We start from the raw sequence: 15,729 nt of genomic DNA on the forward strand, positions 1-15,729 counted from the left end.
GAATGAAAAGTAATTAAATAAGGTTTAAAGGTGTTTTGTTTTGAAAGCTACCGGAAGTTTATTGTTTTTGATGACGCGATATCTCAGTAACTGATTCCGGTGCTTTGTTTGTACTTTGGGGAAATTAATTGTGCAAAATTACAATTTTGATGCTTTGAATCAGGCAGGGACAAAAGTCACACCACCCTAAGCCAATGGAAGATAGTTGCTCCGCGATGCGGCCGCTGCGCAGCTCGTCTCATTCATTCTGGCTAACGCTAGCTTTGTAGCGGTGGTCCACACTAACCTGACCAGGGTTTGCGTTTCTAGCCTTCGTTAGGTACTTTTAGCCGCTGGACCTGACTTGTATTGTTAAGATCCAGCGTGACTTCAGTTTTGTGTTTCCCGTCAGCTATTTAATCAGTCTCGTTTGGATTAGGTGAGCAACATTAATTGTTATTCCCAAAAATGGATTTTGAACATAAAGCGAAAGCAGTGGCCGACTGCTTGATGAGCTACAGGAAGGATGAGTCTGGATGGAAAGTCTGCAAGAAATCGGTAAATGTTTCTTACATCCTCATATGAGCTCAACACTATTTCCCTACGTTTTCCAGATACATGCTGTTCTCTGGTCTAGTGGGTTAACTGACGTGGCCCGCGTCGGTAGTTCAAAGTTCACAAACGTTAGTTTGGGATTTCTAACTTGAAAGCTTCGCTAATAACATTTTGCATCCCACTCATTCACCACAGAGAAGTAAAACGTGTGTTTTACTACTGACTAGAATACATATTGGTGGTTTGTCAGTACCGGAGTCCGGACTTTCCGTACTCGTACAGGTCAGCTGTTCACACAGGTAGGTTTATAGTATGGAAGCGTTCCTACTGCAGCTCTCCTCTGGATAAAGCTGTACTGAGTCCCAATCCTCTGAACCCTTTGCACAGTACTCTGTGAATTTTATTTCTTATATCGATTCTCCTTCAGCCTCATTTATCTGAATTGCCTCGCTGTTCTCAGAGACGCAATTTAGTTTGCATTGAATTTTTGAGTCTCTAATTCACATTCTCCCGTCACAATGCTGGTTTTCACTGAAGTGAACTACCTGCATCTCTGTACAGAAGTTACAGTGCATTGTTAGATCATCCTGCAATTGCGACATGACAGTAATTTGCCTCACATAGTAAATCTGTCCCATATCTATAAAATGAGATCAATCTTATTTTCTCATATTTTTCTTTTGTCATTTAGTGGAACTTCTTTCCTCCTCCCTGCTAAGAGTTTCTGTAACTGCAGTAAAATCCCCTCCATCCATCACTGATCCCAGCTGACTTGTACTGAAGTAAAAAATAAATCCTAAGACTAAAACTACAATAAAGTGCGTTACCAATGAACACTGATTATACAGAACGTTAAGCACATTTTTATCAGTGAATGTAAATCATAATCTTCAGCTGATGGAGAAACAACTCAACAAGCAGTTTTTATTCCAGCAACGTGATGTTCAGAGTTCAGCTGTGACTTTAACAAACTGTTGTTAAAAACTCTAAATATATCAGGAATTTATGCTATGACTTCCGTGATCTGAGCAATTGTTTATTATGTCTGTTGCAATGAATTATGGGACACTGTTCTCTCCCACCTTTTCATAAAGGATGGTCCAGTGTACCCTCTGCTAATGGAAGCATTGAAACTCCTTTCTTTATTATTTGGAGAATTGGAACAGCTCTTGTTAAGGCTGCCACACAGATACTTCCAGGTCACATCTCTCAGTTAGGAGCCTGCCGAATCAAAATGAATTCTGTTTTCTGGCAGGCGGTGACATTCTACTTTATTTAACAAAAATTCAAAAGAAAAAAACAGGAATACAGAGGAAGTCCAGATGTCATGGTTTCCTAGTAGCAGGCGATTCATGCACATCCATTTAAGGTTTTGTAAGTGAGTTGTTACTTCTATTTTTAGACATTTGTATAAAAGTTAAAAATTGAGGTTAAATGATCACAATTCAGGTTTGGATTTACACATCTGTCAAATTGCTTTGTATTTGTATGTGGATTGGAATTTGTGAGTCCTCAAAAGTTAGACAGAAATCACTGTACACTGTACAGTACATGACTATAGGTCAGGAGCAGGTCATCTGTTAATCGAAAGCTTGGCAGTTCGATACCTGGCTGCTCCAAGGTGCATGCCAAATATCCTTGGACAAGATGCTAACCCCAAATTCTCTGATGCACATCGATGTGTGAATGTGCGTGAATGTTAGATAGAAAGTTGTTAAATATAGAAAAAAAGAGAAAACATGCTACATAAGAACCAGTCCATTTATCATGCGTAAATCTTACATGTATGCATTTGTAACACTGAGGTAAATCTCTCTGCTAGGAGAGACCTGGCAGATTGCTAGCAGTCTCTGGTGGGTAAGTCTACTGGTAGAAATTCATCATCATCTGCAGGGTTTATTTAAGCTGATGCTAGCTGAGAGCAGAAAACGTTTAACTTAGTGATGAATTCAGATGACAAACTTCATCATTAGTTATTAAGCTGATATCAGTGTTAGCCTGCTGTTATCCAAGAAGAGTAGGATCAACATCAAAGTGTTCCACACTACCTGGTTTATCCATATTCAAATATACAGAGATTCGTTTGCATATACCTAGTTCAGAGGATGAGCCACAGGGATATTCAACCGTAGTGTTCCCCCATCTGCAGCTACGCGCTGACTGAAGAACATTAACCTTTAGAGGTTAATGTATTTGTGGGGTTTGTAACTTGTAAATCTATGTTTTCTAATAGAGGGTTGATGAACTGGTCTGTTTATTTAGAAAATGAAACGGGAACAGAGTGGAAGCCCAGATGTCACAGTTTTCCTATGGGACTTGAACATAACATACATTTGTGGATCTCATGTATTTTAGACACATGTATGCACAAGAAGCTTTTAAAAAGAAAAATGATTCGATTTGTGCAACTCCAATTAAAAAAGTTGCACACAGATGATCGCTGTTTATTTTAAATGTGTGCATCAAGTTTGGATGGACACATTTGTAAAATTGTTTTTTTTTGTATGTGAATTGAAGCACACATTTGTGTGTACCCAAAGGTCACACACAAATCACTGTGCACACTTGTAAATCTTACACACTTGTGTATCATATACATGTGTAACTCTTTTCATGCAAATTTCTCTGCATAGGTTTTCAACAGACCTGACACGGTCCAGTATAACCAAATGCTGTTCACAGTTATTGTTCCGTTTTCTTTGGCAGAACGATGTCATTGTGTCGTGGCGACCCTCGTCTGAGTTCCCGGGGAATCTGTGAGGAATCTGTCCTTTTTTCACTTCTTTTGCACTATTGGTTTCCTGAAGTATTAAGCACGCATCAAATATACAGATTAGTGCTTTTCTGGAGAAAACATTGCTGTGCAGGTGCAAGAATAAAAACAGGCATTAAGGATAATAGTGACTTCTTAAACATATCAAAGCAGAAATGCCTCAGAAAAACGTTTGTGCTTGTTGGGGTTCCTGGAATATTGGTTTTTTGCACTTCTGTTCATCAGTAATTGTAATCATACATTTATCTGTGGAGGATTTTATTCAACTTCTAGTTTAACTCAGATAAAAAAAAAATAGAGTAGTGTGTGTTCTTGACTTTAAAGTGCAGGTATCAAGGGGAATCTACCAGTTCATGGTGGAAATTCCCTTTTCAGTGCAGCTGGCCAAACGATAAGGAACCCATTTACTGGTTAAGAGACACAGATAGTGGACAGCATATACTCAGTTTCTTAAGATAAAACTAACTCCTTGTTACTGCCAGGGGCAGCACAAAAGTGACCCTCTGGGACTGATTTTTAGTTTTAGTGTTCTTATTTTCCACCAAGTTATCAGTTATGTTACTAGTTAGCTAACAGAAACCAGTGCAAGTCTGTTGACTGCAACCAGCCAACAAACCCAATGATGTCACATTCTGTTCTGCCACAAGATGGCGTTAAGTGATTCAAGTTTTTAAAGCACGTTTATTTCTTAAGTCCAGCTACATAGACAAGTTTTACATCTGTGTCTGTTTTTGAGGGCAGAGCTAGGACCTGGCGTGCACATATGTGGACATCACAGTTTGGGTTGTCTAGACCAAAATACAAAGTTTTGCTCTGGGGCCTGATATCCACGCACGAGGACATAAAACTACCACTGTTCTTTTGAAATTTAAAGCGAATGTCCTCATATGTGGATCTCATCTTTCTCAGAAACAAATATTAAAAAAAGCCAAAACATCTAATTCTTTGTTTTTACATTCATCAGGTCCCAAAGAGAAATGAAAAACGAAATGAAAGAGTTTGGGTCTTAGGAGCTTAAATATGTGTAGAATATAAATTATTTCATTACACTGGCCTCATAATGAAAGCTTGTAAAGTTACAGCAGATCATTATTACTTATCCTAATGTCTGATGACGATATGAACCTAAAAATTGGCATATAGCTGAACTGCATTGCATAAATCAGAGTGTATTATTATGCTGAGTTCTTTTATTCGTGTAGCACAAGTGTACAACAACAGTTGTTTCAATGTTCTTTACAACATAAAGTAAAGACCCTACAAAATGATCCAATAATCCTCTTTAAGCCAGAAACTGGTTACAGTGGGAGGAAAAACTGCACTCAGGAAAGACACTGAGGGTAAAAATGGGCTGCTCTCTAATTAGATATCTTTTTTTTAAATTGATCATTTCATAGCTCCTATTTAAAGGAATCAGTTTGGAGCCATTGCAGTTTTCAGAAAAGCTAGTGAGTCCACTTTACATACTTAAATGCAGAGCTTTAATAATGCTCAGTGCATCACCTGCATGCGAATGTTTTTGCAAGTGGCATTTCTAACAGAATGTTTTGCTTCTGTTATCTGTGTGCGTAGGTCAAATTGTTTTCTTATACAACAGTGTGGTAGTCCTGCCTTCATAATCTTCTCTCCTCACTATGTGCCATTATCTGATTACACTGGCAGTTATAAGGGTGACGGGATTGTCAACGGCACTCCTGAAAAAGTGTGGGAATGTCTTAAACCGGTGCCCAGTGGACTCAGAGTCAAATGGGACAACAATGTCAAAAGGTTTGAGGTTCTGGAACAAATTACAGAGGTGTGTTATTTTTTGTCTCCTTTCTGTTCAAACAATGTTTTGTGATTATTTTCATTATTATTATTTATTTAACCATAGAGTTTTCATGTACACTGGGGGAAATACTTATTTGATCCCAAGCTGAAGTTTGCACAAAAACAAACGTTTTTTGTTTTTTTTTTCAATTTACAGTAGTTTTCTTTAATAACAAGAGACTGAATATCAACCAAAAATCCAGAAAAACACATCACATAAAGGTTATAAATTGATTTGCATGCCTTTGAATTTCACTGAGATAAGTATTTGATCAATCAGAATTCAGTCTCCCACAGATTAGTCATCCAACAACATACTACTGATCTCAACGTGTTGATGAAATGAGATCGATGAAAATGACACCTGTTGGTGCAAATATTTGGAAATGGAAGAAATATAAAATGACAACAAGTCTCTCTTAGTCGGGAGTCCATGCAAGATCTTGCCTCATGGGTAAATCATGAGAAAGGTGCTGGACCAGTTCACAGCTACATGGGAGAAACTTGTTAATGATTAAGACAGATTAGGGGACCATGACATCAAGAACAGCATTGTTCGCATTATGCTTTGGGACTGTTTTTCTGCTAAGGGTACAGGACAGTTTGACTGTATTGAGGGGCCAATGGACAGGTCTGTGTACCATAAAATGAGTCATCCAGAATGACGGTGATCCAAAACATACTGCAATGGCAATAAAGGAGCGACTTAACACAAAACGCACTTGGTCATAGATTGGCTCAGCCAGTCTCCAGACCCGTTTTCATATAGAAAGTCTGGAACGAGTTGAAACTTCAAATTTAGAGAGTTTCTAGAGGAGTGGGCCAAAGCCCGTCCTGAGATGCATGCAAACCTGGCAACCAGGAAGAGTTTCACTACAAAGTCGTGTTTGCTTGGATCAAATACTTTTTCCCCTCAATAACAAGCAGATCAGTTTCCAACTTTTATGTAATGTGTTGTTTCTCTGCATTTCTGAGTAACTATTCTGTCTCTCTCTTCATTAAAATGAAACCACCAGAAAAATTAGGAACTGTTCATTTCTTTGTGAATAAACTTATAAATGCAGTTGGGATCAAATCATTTTTTGCCCCACTGTAGTTTTCCCCTCACATTCTTTAAAGTTCCATCAAGTCATTCAATTTTTAATTTTATTTAAAGCTGCATCAGTTTTTTGTGTTTTGTTTTGTTTTTGCTTTCCTCAAAACTATTTGGAAATCTTATATTAACCAGCATCTATTAATAAGTAGTATGAATGAAAGCACTTCTCACATCTCTTGCCATGGTTACGTGTTTGTCTGTTAATGAAAACTGATAAATTGGACCAATTAGGAAAAGTCACTTACTTTATTTTAAAATGAAATTCTTGCCTGGTGCAGTTTTAAGTGCTTATGCGCTTCACTTGTTCCACATTTGCTCACATTACAGCCGCACTCCACAATGGGTTAAATGTATTTTTCACCTCAGAGTTCTACACAATTTTTGCGTCATAACTTTTGCACTGTCCACTTCCTGCTGTGACAAAACAAATTTCCCACGTGTGGGACTAATAAAGGTTATCTTATCTTATCTTATCTTATCTTATCTTACACACAACACCCCATAATGATGAAATGTAAAAGAAAATAAAATAAAAATGTTGGCTTGAAATTCTTGCAAGTTTATTAAAAATAGAAAAACAAAAGTAACTTAACAGTCTTTGCCGTGACAGGTACAACTGAGCTCGGGTGCATCCTGTTCCCACTGATCATTTTTTAGATCTCCACCTGTGACATGTTCAGTTAATTGGACGTGATTTGGAAACGAACACATCTATCTAAGATCCTCTGGCAGTCTATGTCAGAGCACAAACCGAGTCATAAAATCCAAGGAATTGTCTGTAGACCTTCAAGACAGGATTGTATGAAGGCACAGATCTGGAGAAGCGTACAGGAAGAAATCTGCAGCATTGAAAGTCCCAGTGAGCACAGTGATCTTCATCATCTGTACATGGAAGAACTTTGGGACCACCAGTTATCTTCCTAGAGCAATCTGATCCTTAGTCAAGGAGGTGACAGTCCACTCACTCTCCAGCATTGCTATGTGGAGAGAGAATGAAAGCCACTTGTTTGTAAAAGGCATATGACAGCTGGAGTTTGCCAAAAGGCACCTGAAAGACTTGGATTAGAGAAACAAGATTCTCTGATACGATGAAACAAAGATTTAACTCTTTGGTCTGAATGCTAAATGTCATATCTGGAGGAAACATGGCACGCTCATCACCTGGTCAACCGTCAAGAGACAGATGGGACTGAAAGATATTGAAGTGCTCCTGGTTTACCTCTCATTACATCTGAGAGAGGGTAAAAGTGCTTAATGTCTACAGGTGATACAGAGTTTATCTGTGTGTCAGTTTGCTATTAGTGAATCATCTTTCATTTTAGTCAAAAATGACAGAATCAAACACAGAATCCAAAGGTGTATGTGATTTTACTCATAGTTAACTGCTTCTTACAGGTTGCTCTATTCGGGGCCTACTTTTCCAGACCACTGTATCCTAATCCAGTTGGTTACCAGGTGCACGGATTTAGAGGAGAGCTACTGATAACTGGTGTGACTGAGAGGAATGCTTGAGCATAGGAACACTGGCAAATGTTCATGTTGGGTCTGTGTTTCCACAAGTCCCGCTAATTCTAGAGACTTATTCATCATGAAGAAAACAAGACAGTCGATCGATCGATTATTTGCACAAGGGAGGCCTCGTCTGTGTCCACCACGAAAGTGACCCCCAGATCTGACCACCTCCTGCTACCTTTTATTGGGAGACAGTTCACACAAAACACGTCAGAACAAAGCCACGCCCCCTTGGTTCTAAGACAAAGCATTTTATGTATATGTGTGGACTTGTGTAAGAGTGTGTGTGTGTGTGTGCGTGAGACCTGCTGACCAAAGGGTCGTAAACCCAGGAAGTTTACATCAAAAGAAACAGATCTTTCAGATAGGATGTATCTACAATAAAACCTCCCCCAGCACAGAGTGGTTGGAGAGGTGGTCAGGATCAAAGCTTTGATCCTACTGCTTGAACTAAGACTGTACAAATTTAAGAAACACAATGGCAACATTCAACAATTAGACTTAACATCTCAGATGGAGCAGGGTTGGCAAACAGAGGGTTGAGTAAATTTGCAATAATTTCAAGCAAACTTTTTGACTTTGTCATTATAGGATGTTGTGTGTGGAGGTTAGGGGTAAAAAATACTTTAATTCATTTTGGAATAAGGTTGAACCATGATAAACATGATAAACACTGCGAATACTTTCTGGATGAACTGATATCAAAATGTGGATCATATTTGTTCTTTGTTAAGCTTTATTGAGTACGTCCCCTTGTCGTCCACTCTTGTGCAGGACATCTCGATCTGCCGAACAGTCACGCCCTCTGCAGCTATGGGCATCATAGCACCACGAGACTTTGTAGATGTTATTTTAATTAAGCAATACGAAGATGGCAGCATTTCTTCAAATGGTGCGTAATGACTCAATGTTTGTCTCTCACTCTTCTTGTACTTCTGTCTTTTTTTACTCTCTAAGGTTGATTGTGATGCGCACTTAAGCACCGTTTTTACTTCCATGGCTCTTTGAGATGTTATGATGATTGGGATAAATCGTGGGAGAAATAATTATCTGATCGCCTGTAAACTTGCACAGAAACGAACAGCGTTGGCTGCTTCAGCACCGTGCTGACCCAATCATGTGGTTAGAGTCAGAGCCAAGTCAGGTTAGTTTGAGGCACACAGTTTACGGTGCCACTCAACATGTCGTCCACCTCTCAGTTTTTGTAAGCTGGGTTGAAGAAACGAGTGATTGATCTTGAAGGGTTTTTTGCACCATTTTAGTTACATTTTAGCAAAGAAGCTCAGAGACGTACAGATACACAGATGGAGGCCCGAGCCTCGGCCATAACAACATATCAAAGCTTATGTGGTGATACTGTCTGAGTAGCGACACTTATGGTTATACCTATATTGTTATATACCGCAGCAGCTTTCTGCAGCGTAATGGTGGGTATAAATACAAGTGTCTGTGAAATGAGGTTTCGGCAGAGGGCAACGCGACCATTACAGCGAGTATACTGTGGCCTTTAAGGTGCCCATATACCCTCTGCAGTGGTTGCTTCGCTCGCCGCCCCACAGTCATCACACAGATGCAGTCATTTATACCCGCCGATAAGGCACAAGAAGACGCTGCAGTTTTCTCCTAAATGATAGGTATCGCCACTCAGATAATATTGCATCATACTTGCTGATAAAGTCGAGAAGAAGTCAAAACCAGAAGCCAGGACTTTGTCAAGTGGTTGCTTTTTGCAAAGTTCCTTCCACAAACTCAAATTTGTAAATGGTTGCAACATCTTCCTCTGTGTGTCAGTGTATCTCTGAAAACGGTGGTTAAAAAAACCTGCATGATCGTACACTTCTCTTCAACGCACCAGGCTGCAAAAAAATAAATAAATAAATGGTGCAAGACCGGCCGACGTGCCACAAAAATGATGTCTTGCAACGCAGGATGTGATGTGAAAATCGCCATGTGACACAAGCAACACGGTGAGCATAAAACAGCCTTAGGAGGAGCAGCCAGGAGCAGTGTGTGTGCCGTTTGGGCTGCTGCAGCCGTATACACCAGTACGCTCGTAAAGTGAGAGCAGTACGACAGCACTCTGACAGACAGCCCAAGTTCTAAAGACGACGACACTTGGTGATGTAAAGATGTATGACAAAGAAGCAGAGTGGTATACGCAAAGACAACTAACTTTATGAGTCATTTTTTATTATTTTAAGCAGTGCTGTCCATGTGCAATGCACAGTTGACTTTTACCTGCACAATGCAGCGCATGAACAGTCTGGGACACTTTCTCCCTGACAGTGATATCACAAATGTCGACTTTATTGTAAAAGACATGATAACAGTGGAGTTGAAAATACTGGCTGTAACTGGATGATTAAAGCAGCTGACCTACTCCCTGGCCATAAAGTCAATTCAGTTTTTGTCGTGAATCGCTGTGTGGCAGGCAGGAGATTGGACCAAATGCAGGACTCACGGACATTGAAGGAGAGAACTGAAGAAGGCAGCTTTATTTTGGCTGTAAAACTCTTCATACAGAAAACAACCTGAAAACAGGGAACTAGAAATACCAACGTAAATATATACACTAAGACACTGGAAACCAGAGCTAGAAACTACAAGGAGCACAGAAGGAAAAACAGCATATTGAGGGTACGACGCGACAACGAGCAGGCGAAGACAGAGGACTAAAATGCACAACAGAGAAATCAGGGAATGGGAGACTGGAGGGAAACACAGCTGGAAATAATCAGGCAGACGAGACTGGGACAGAAGCTGAGCACAGAACAGAGCTATCAAAAATAAAACAGGAAGCACATGACAGGGACAGCGATGGGGTTATATGGTGCTACAAGGTCATTAAGATAAGATGGGGCCTGATTATTTAAGACCTTGTATGTGAGGAGCAGGATTTTGAATTCTGGATTTAACAGGAAGCCAAAACAGGAGAAATCTGCTCTCTCTTTCTAGTCCCTGTCAGGACTCTTGCTGCAGCATTTTGGATTAGCTGAAGGCTTTTCAGGGAGTTTTTAGGACTTCCTGATAATAATGAATTACAGTCGTTCAGCCTGGAAGTAATAAATGCATGAACTAGTTTTTCAGCGTCACTCTGAGACAGGATATTTCTAACTTTAGAGATGTTGCACAAATGGAAGAACGCAGTCTTACATATTTGTTTAATATGTGCGTTGAAGGACATGTCCTGGTCAAAAACAGACATAATAAATAAATGAATAGGACATTCGTCAGAGAAAGGTATAGAAGAAAATAACTGAGGTAAAATCACTATATTATCAGAAGCATTTGCCTGTTCTGAAGACGCCATCAGTTTCAGTGATCAGTGGAGCGTTAGGAACTACAATGCAACAAACTGATGCAAAATATGCTGGTTACTGTTCATATGCGTGAGACATGCAATAGCATTTTTATTGTGATGAGGTTAAAGTGCACGTTTACATTGTTACAATCTAATATTCTCAAAAACGTTATGAATCTTTGATTTATTCTCACATGGACCGGTATAAATAGACTCATATGGTTATGTGCTTGTATCTTTTGTGTGATATCAAAAAGCTACCAATACAATTCACCCGAGCTGCGCTCCCCAGTCTGGCTACGTGAGAGGATTCAACCATCCCTGTGGTTGCATCTGTGTCCCCGTCTCAGGGTGAGTAACTAAACAATGCATTTCATTTGTGTGTGTTTGTGTGTGTGTTAAAAGTTTCTCTCTTTTTCCCCCTTGTTTTTTCCAGAGAGCCCAACAAAACCCAGGTGCTGACTTTTTTCCAAACCGACCTAGGAGGCTACCTCCCTCGCTCTGTGGTTGACTCATTCTTCCCCTCCAGCATGGCGGAGTTCTACAGCAACCTGGCCAAGTCTGTTAAATCACTCAAGGACTTTTGACACAAAGAGTTCAATTCCTGCCTGAGGGCTGCTCACGAGTAGTTCAGATGTTCATGACATTTTTAACAGTCTAAGTCAACAGTAACGAACAAGCTCAGATTATCAGATGATCACATGAACATAGACGTATTTGTACACGTGTTAAAAGCATGAAAAACATTCCTTTTTTATGAGAATAGTGTGGCATTAGACATTTCCTCTTCTTACTTGCGTGTATAGTAAACATGCACATTGCACGGCTCTTAGTCAACGTATGCTGATATCGTTTATTGGTTTTAACTTCATACCTCACATTTACAGCTGGTAAAAGAAGTATGAAACACATCACCGATGTTTCAAGTAAATATATTTCTAAAGTTCCTATTGACCCTTAAATTTTTACTATGTGTGTAACAACCCAGTTAATCCACACATGCAAAGAAATCAAACCATAGAGGTTCATAAAGTTATTTATAATAACAAAAAGGGGCAGAGGTTAAACACGTGAAGAAAGTCATGACTGCAACTGAAATCCATCTGTAATTAGAACGCAATCCTGCCACTCAGTGCAAATTAATATGAGCTTGTTCAGTCCCACCTGATGGCTTATAAAAAGTAACATTACCAAGGTGTCACACAAGAATCTCATGATGCTCTGCAGCAACTTTATTGTTGCAAACGATACTGATGGCACTGGTTACAGAGGAGGTTTTAAAATACTGAAGGTTCCAGTGAGCACTGTTGGGACCATAATCTGACCAAAAACCAGCCACAACCAGGTGATTCCTGCAACATTTCAGACAGAGGAGTGAAAAGAATAATCAGAGGAGTTTTCCAGCAGTGAAGGACCACTTGTAGAAAGCTACAGAAACACCTGGATCAGTAGGTACTGTTATTTCAAAGAAAAAATGAATGCACTCCACCCCCATGGCCTGTATCCATGTTCACCATGCGTAACTTCATTGCTGAATAAAAAGCATGTTGAAATACGTTTAAAGTTTGCTGAACTTTTAAACAAATGCTGGGAGAATAAAGTCTGTTCAGATGAGACCAAAACTGAACTGTTTGATGCCATAATAGAGATCATCAGAATCAGAATACTTTATTAATCCCGAAGGAAATTATGGAAAATTATCAAATTATTATCATCATCATATTATCCAAGAAACGCTATACCAACGGTGAAGTTTGGTGACAGGAACATCAAGGTGTGGGGCTGTGTTTTCAGCTTAGGGTGCTGGCATGCTTCACATAAGTAAATGAAGGATGTGTGGGGAGTGTACGGAGACATTCTTGATAAGAATCTGCTGCTTAAAGACTGTTTATGGGGAAGAGTGGGCCACAACTCCCAGCAATGCATAGTTCTTCATCTTGAAGCTGCCATCACCAACAAAGGCTTCTGGATAAATTTCAGTAACCATGTTCAATACTTACACATCATTTTTTGACATCTATGGTTTGATTTCTTTGCATGTGTGGATTGGATGGGCTGTTACTGACATCTGTTAGAATTTCATGACAGTAGCACTGTTACAAATATTTACTTAAAAAATGAGTGACATTTTCTATACTTATTTTACCTGCTTGTTCGTGTTGTACTTGAATTCCTGTGGTTTTGTTCACCTGCAAACGATGAATATCTACCTCTTTTATCAGTTATACTAAAACGATGAAGTATACATTGGAATTCGTGGGGAGCCCTTGTAAGCAAAACTTTTTTTTTTCCTTCTGGCGAACCTAAAATGCCTTTAAATTGGATATTTTTAATGCTGTTCACCTGAGCAGAAGCGTCTTCCTGTGACTTTCATGGCTGTGTTTTCTGAAGCACAGTTTCCATTCAGTGGAACTTTGGTAGACTGGTTCAGTAATGACCAAATCAATTATATTTCATTTAGGAAAACCTAAAAAGGTTTTTCTTTTTTGTTGTTGTCAATTTTATACCAATTTATAAAACTACGACTGACAGATTTGATGTAAAAAGTTTTGAAAAATAACTATTTTAAGTGGCATGAGGTAACTGCGTGTGTAAGACAGAATGATAAGAATAACTGCTGTGTAACTGGCTTAAGATATCAAACTGTTACAACCCAATTCAAAAGAAAAAGGAAATTTTCGGTGACGGTGAAGTAGGGCTGCTCAATTAATCGAATTTTAATCTCGATTACGATCTGGGCTTTCAACGATCATTAAAAATGACTGAGCCGATTATTAGCCCCTCCCTCGTGCTTTACTCTCGCGCTGCTCCGTGTGGCAAATCGAGCGCACCTCTCTGCATTTCGAACACGTGTCACAACAATTAAGAGCAGCGGTCTCCAACCTTTTTTTGCACCACAGACCGGTTTATGCCCGACAACATTTTCACGGACCGGCCTTTAAGGTGTCGCGGATAAATACAACAAAATAAAACTAGTACCGGTACCGAAAAAAAGATTTATTCATAACACACGTGAACAGACCCAGGAAAACAGAGTAAACGATAAAAACGATAACAAAATAACGCTGAAAACCGATAAAAACCCTGAAAACCACACATTTCACACCTGAGCCTCAACGCTCGCGGCCCGGTACCAAACGACTCACGGACCGGGACCGGTCCGAGGCCCGGGGGTTGGGGACCGCTGATTAAGAGGACCCGAGGGAAGCTCGGAAAGCTAAGCAGAAGTTATTTGGAGAGGAGAGTGACTGCCGTTGGTTGAAAAGAGAGGTAAAAAAAACTTCAGTGGTGTGGAAACATTATGGGTTCAGTCAGACGTGGATCAAGTAGACACAGTGTGAAAACTTTGCAACAGTGTCGTAGCTGCACCACAGAGCAACACTGCGAAGTTCACTAAACACAGATGTTTACATTTTTCATTTATTTTTTACATTGCAAACATTTGCACTGTTATCAGTATTTGCACTGTTTTATATTATTTTTTGACAGTCTTTAAAGTCATTATTCAACACATTGTTATTGTTAAATAAATATCGTCAAATAATCGAGATCTCAATTTCAGTGAAAATAATCGTGATTATCATTTTTGCCATAATCGAGCAGCCCTACGGTGAAGTATCGGCAAGGTACGGTAAACGTCACACGTGAAACAAACATAATGATGAAATGAAAGTGAGACAGAAAATAAAAATAAGTGGTATTTATAAGATGAATATAAGAGATAAAAATCACAGATGTTAATAAACGCTGTACGCGTCGTGATATTTGGACAAAGTTTTGTTCTGATTGGCTGACCCATTATGGAGGATAGCTGAATATGGGTAAGAGCTTATTTCATCTTTTTCTGTTTTAACAAGTAAGCAAACATTCAATTGAATCTGTAGAAACTACAGTAGTCTATTTGCAGTGTTTTGGGGTTTTTTACGGGGAGGGGTTACAGTTTGTAAATCCTAAAGACAAACGTACGTTTCTGAATGGAAGTGCACTGATTTTAATCTTAATTTAATCTAATTTCATTTTCAAGACAGAGTGGGGGACTTTGCTAGCACTTAATAATAATGCATAATAGTGTCATACTAAGCATTATCAAGGTATTAGCAAGAGCTTAATTCACCTTTTACATTGCATTACACTGTATTATGCCATTTATAAATATAGCTATATTATTATGAATATGACCATGACTATGATTATTGCTAGCAGTGATGTAGTGTCAGTGATTGCTGTACACGGTGTCCGTATACAAAACCACATACTAGGGAGGATTAATTACATATAAAAAAATAAGTACTTGCTAATAGGTAATGCTTAATAGTGTGACACTATAAAGTGCTACTGGAGCTTCACATTAATTTATAGTGTTTTGTTTCTTCAAATTCTATTGATGGAACACATGGATTAGGAATTTTTATTTCTTCAGCATTATGACAATTTTTGCCAATTTGGATTTCCTTTCGAAGAACCATAACTGACAGCATAGACAAATAAAATCCCATTATGATCAATTACCTACAATTATCAACACTTTAATGAACCAAGTTCAAACCAACACGTGTATAATAGTCCCCACTGTATTCACTGATTTGAGAGGTTGTAATCACAGAGTTGTGGTTGTAATCAGTAAAAATAAATGAATATGAGTAAACTTTGAATGCAGCTCTCAGTATATTTGTGAAAACGTCAATCAACACATTTGTGAATATT

At 39.0% G+C, this 15,729-nt stretch overlaps 1 protein-coding gene across 2 annotated transcripts; it reads left to right on the top strand.

The window, feature by feature from the left end:
• Nucleotides 1-81: 81 nt before the first annotated feature.
• stard5 (StAR related lipid transfer domain containing 5) lies at nucleotides 82-15,703 on the top strand. 2 transcript variants are annotated; one of them, XM_085409432.1, is made up of 6 exons: nucleotides 82-537; nucleotides 3,241-3,290; nucleotides 4,970-5,102; nucleotides 8,499-8,616; nucleotides 11,283-11,376; nucleotides 11,462-15,703. In XM_085409432.1, exons 1-6 carry the CDS (start codon nucleotides 448-450, stop codon nucleotides 11,610-11,612), a joined length of 636 nt encoding a protein of 211 aa, XP_085265558.1. In that variant the 5' UTR covers nucleotides 82-447; the 3' UTR covers nucleotides 11,613-15,703. The 2 variants fall into 2 exon arrangements, with proteins under 2 accessions (XP_085265558.1, XP_085265549.1); XM_085409423.1 differs by having other exon boundaries at nucleotides 443-537; nucleotides 3,241-5,102.
• The last annotated feature ends 26 nt before the right edge of the window (nucleotides 15,704-15,729 follow it).

This window comes from Rhamphochromis longiceps, linkage group LG1, assembly GCF_057381845.1.
Source record: "Rhamphochromis longiceps isolate RC_006_pf linkage group LG1, R_longiceps_female_GT1.1, whole genome shotgun sequence".
Taxonomy (NCBI): Eukaryota; Metazoa; Chordata; class Actinopteri; order Cichliformes; family Cichlidae; genus Rhamphochromis; species Rhamphochromis longiceps.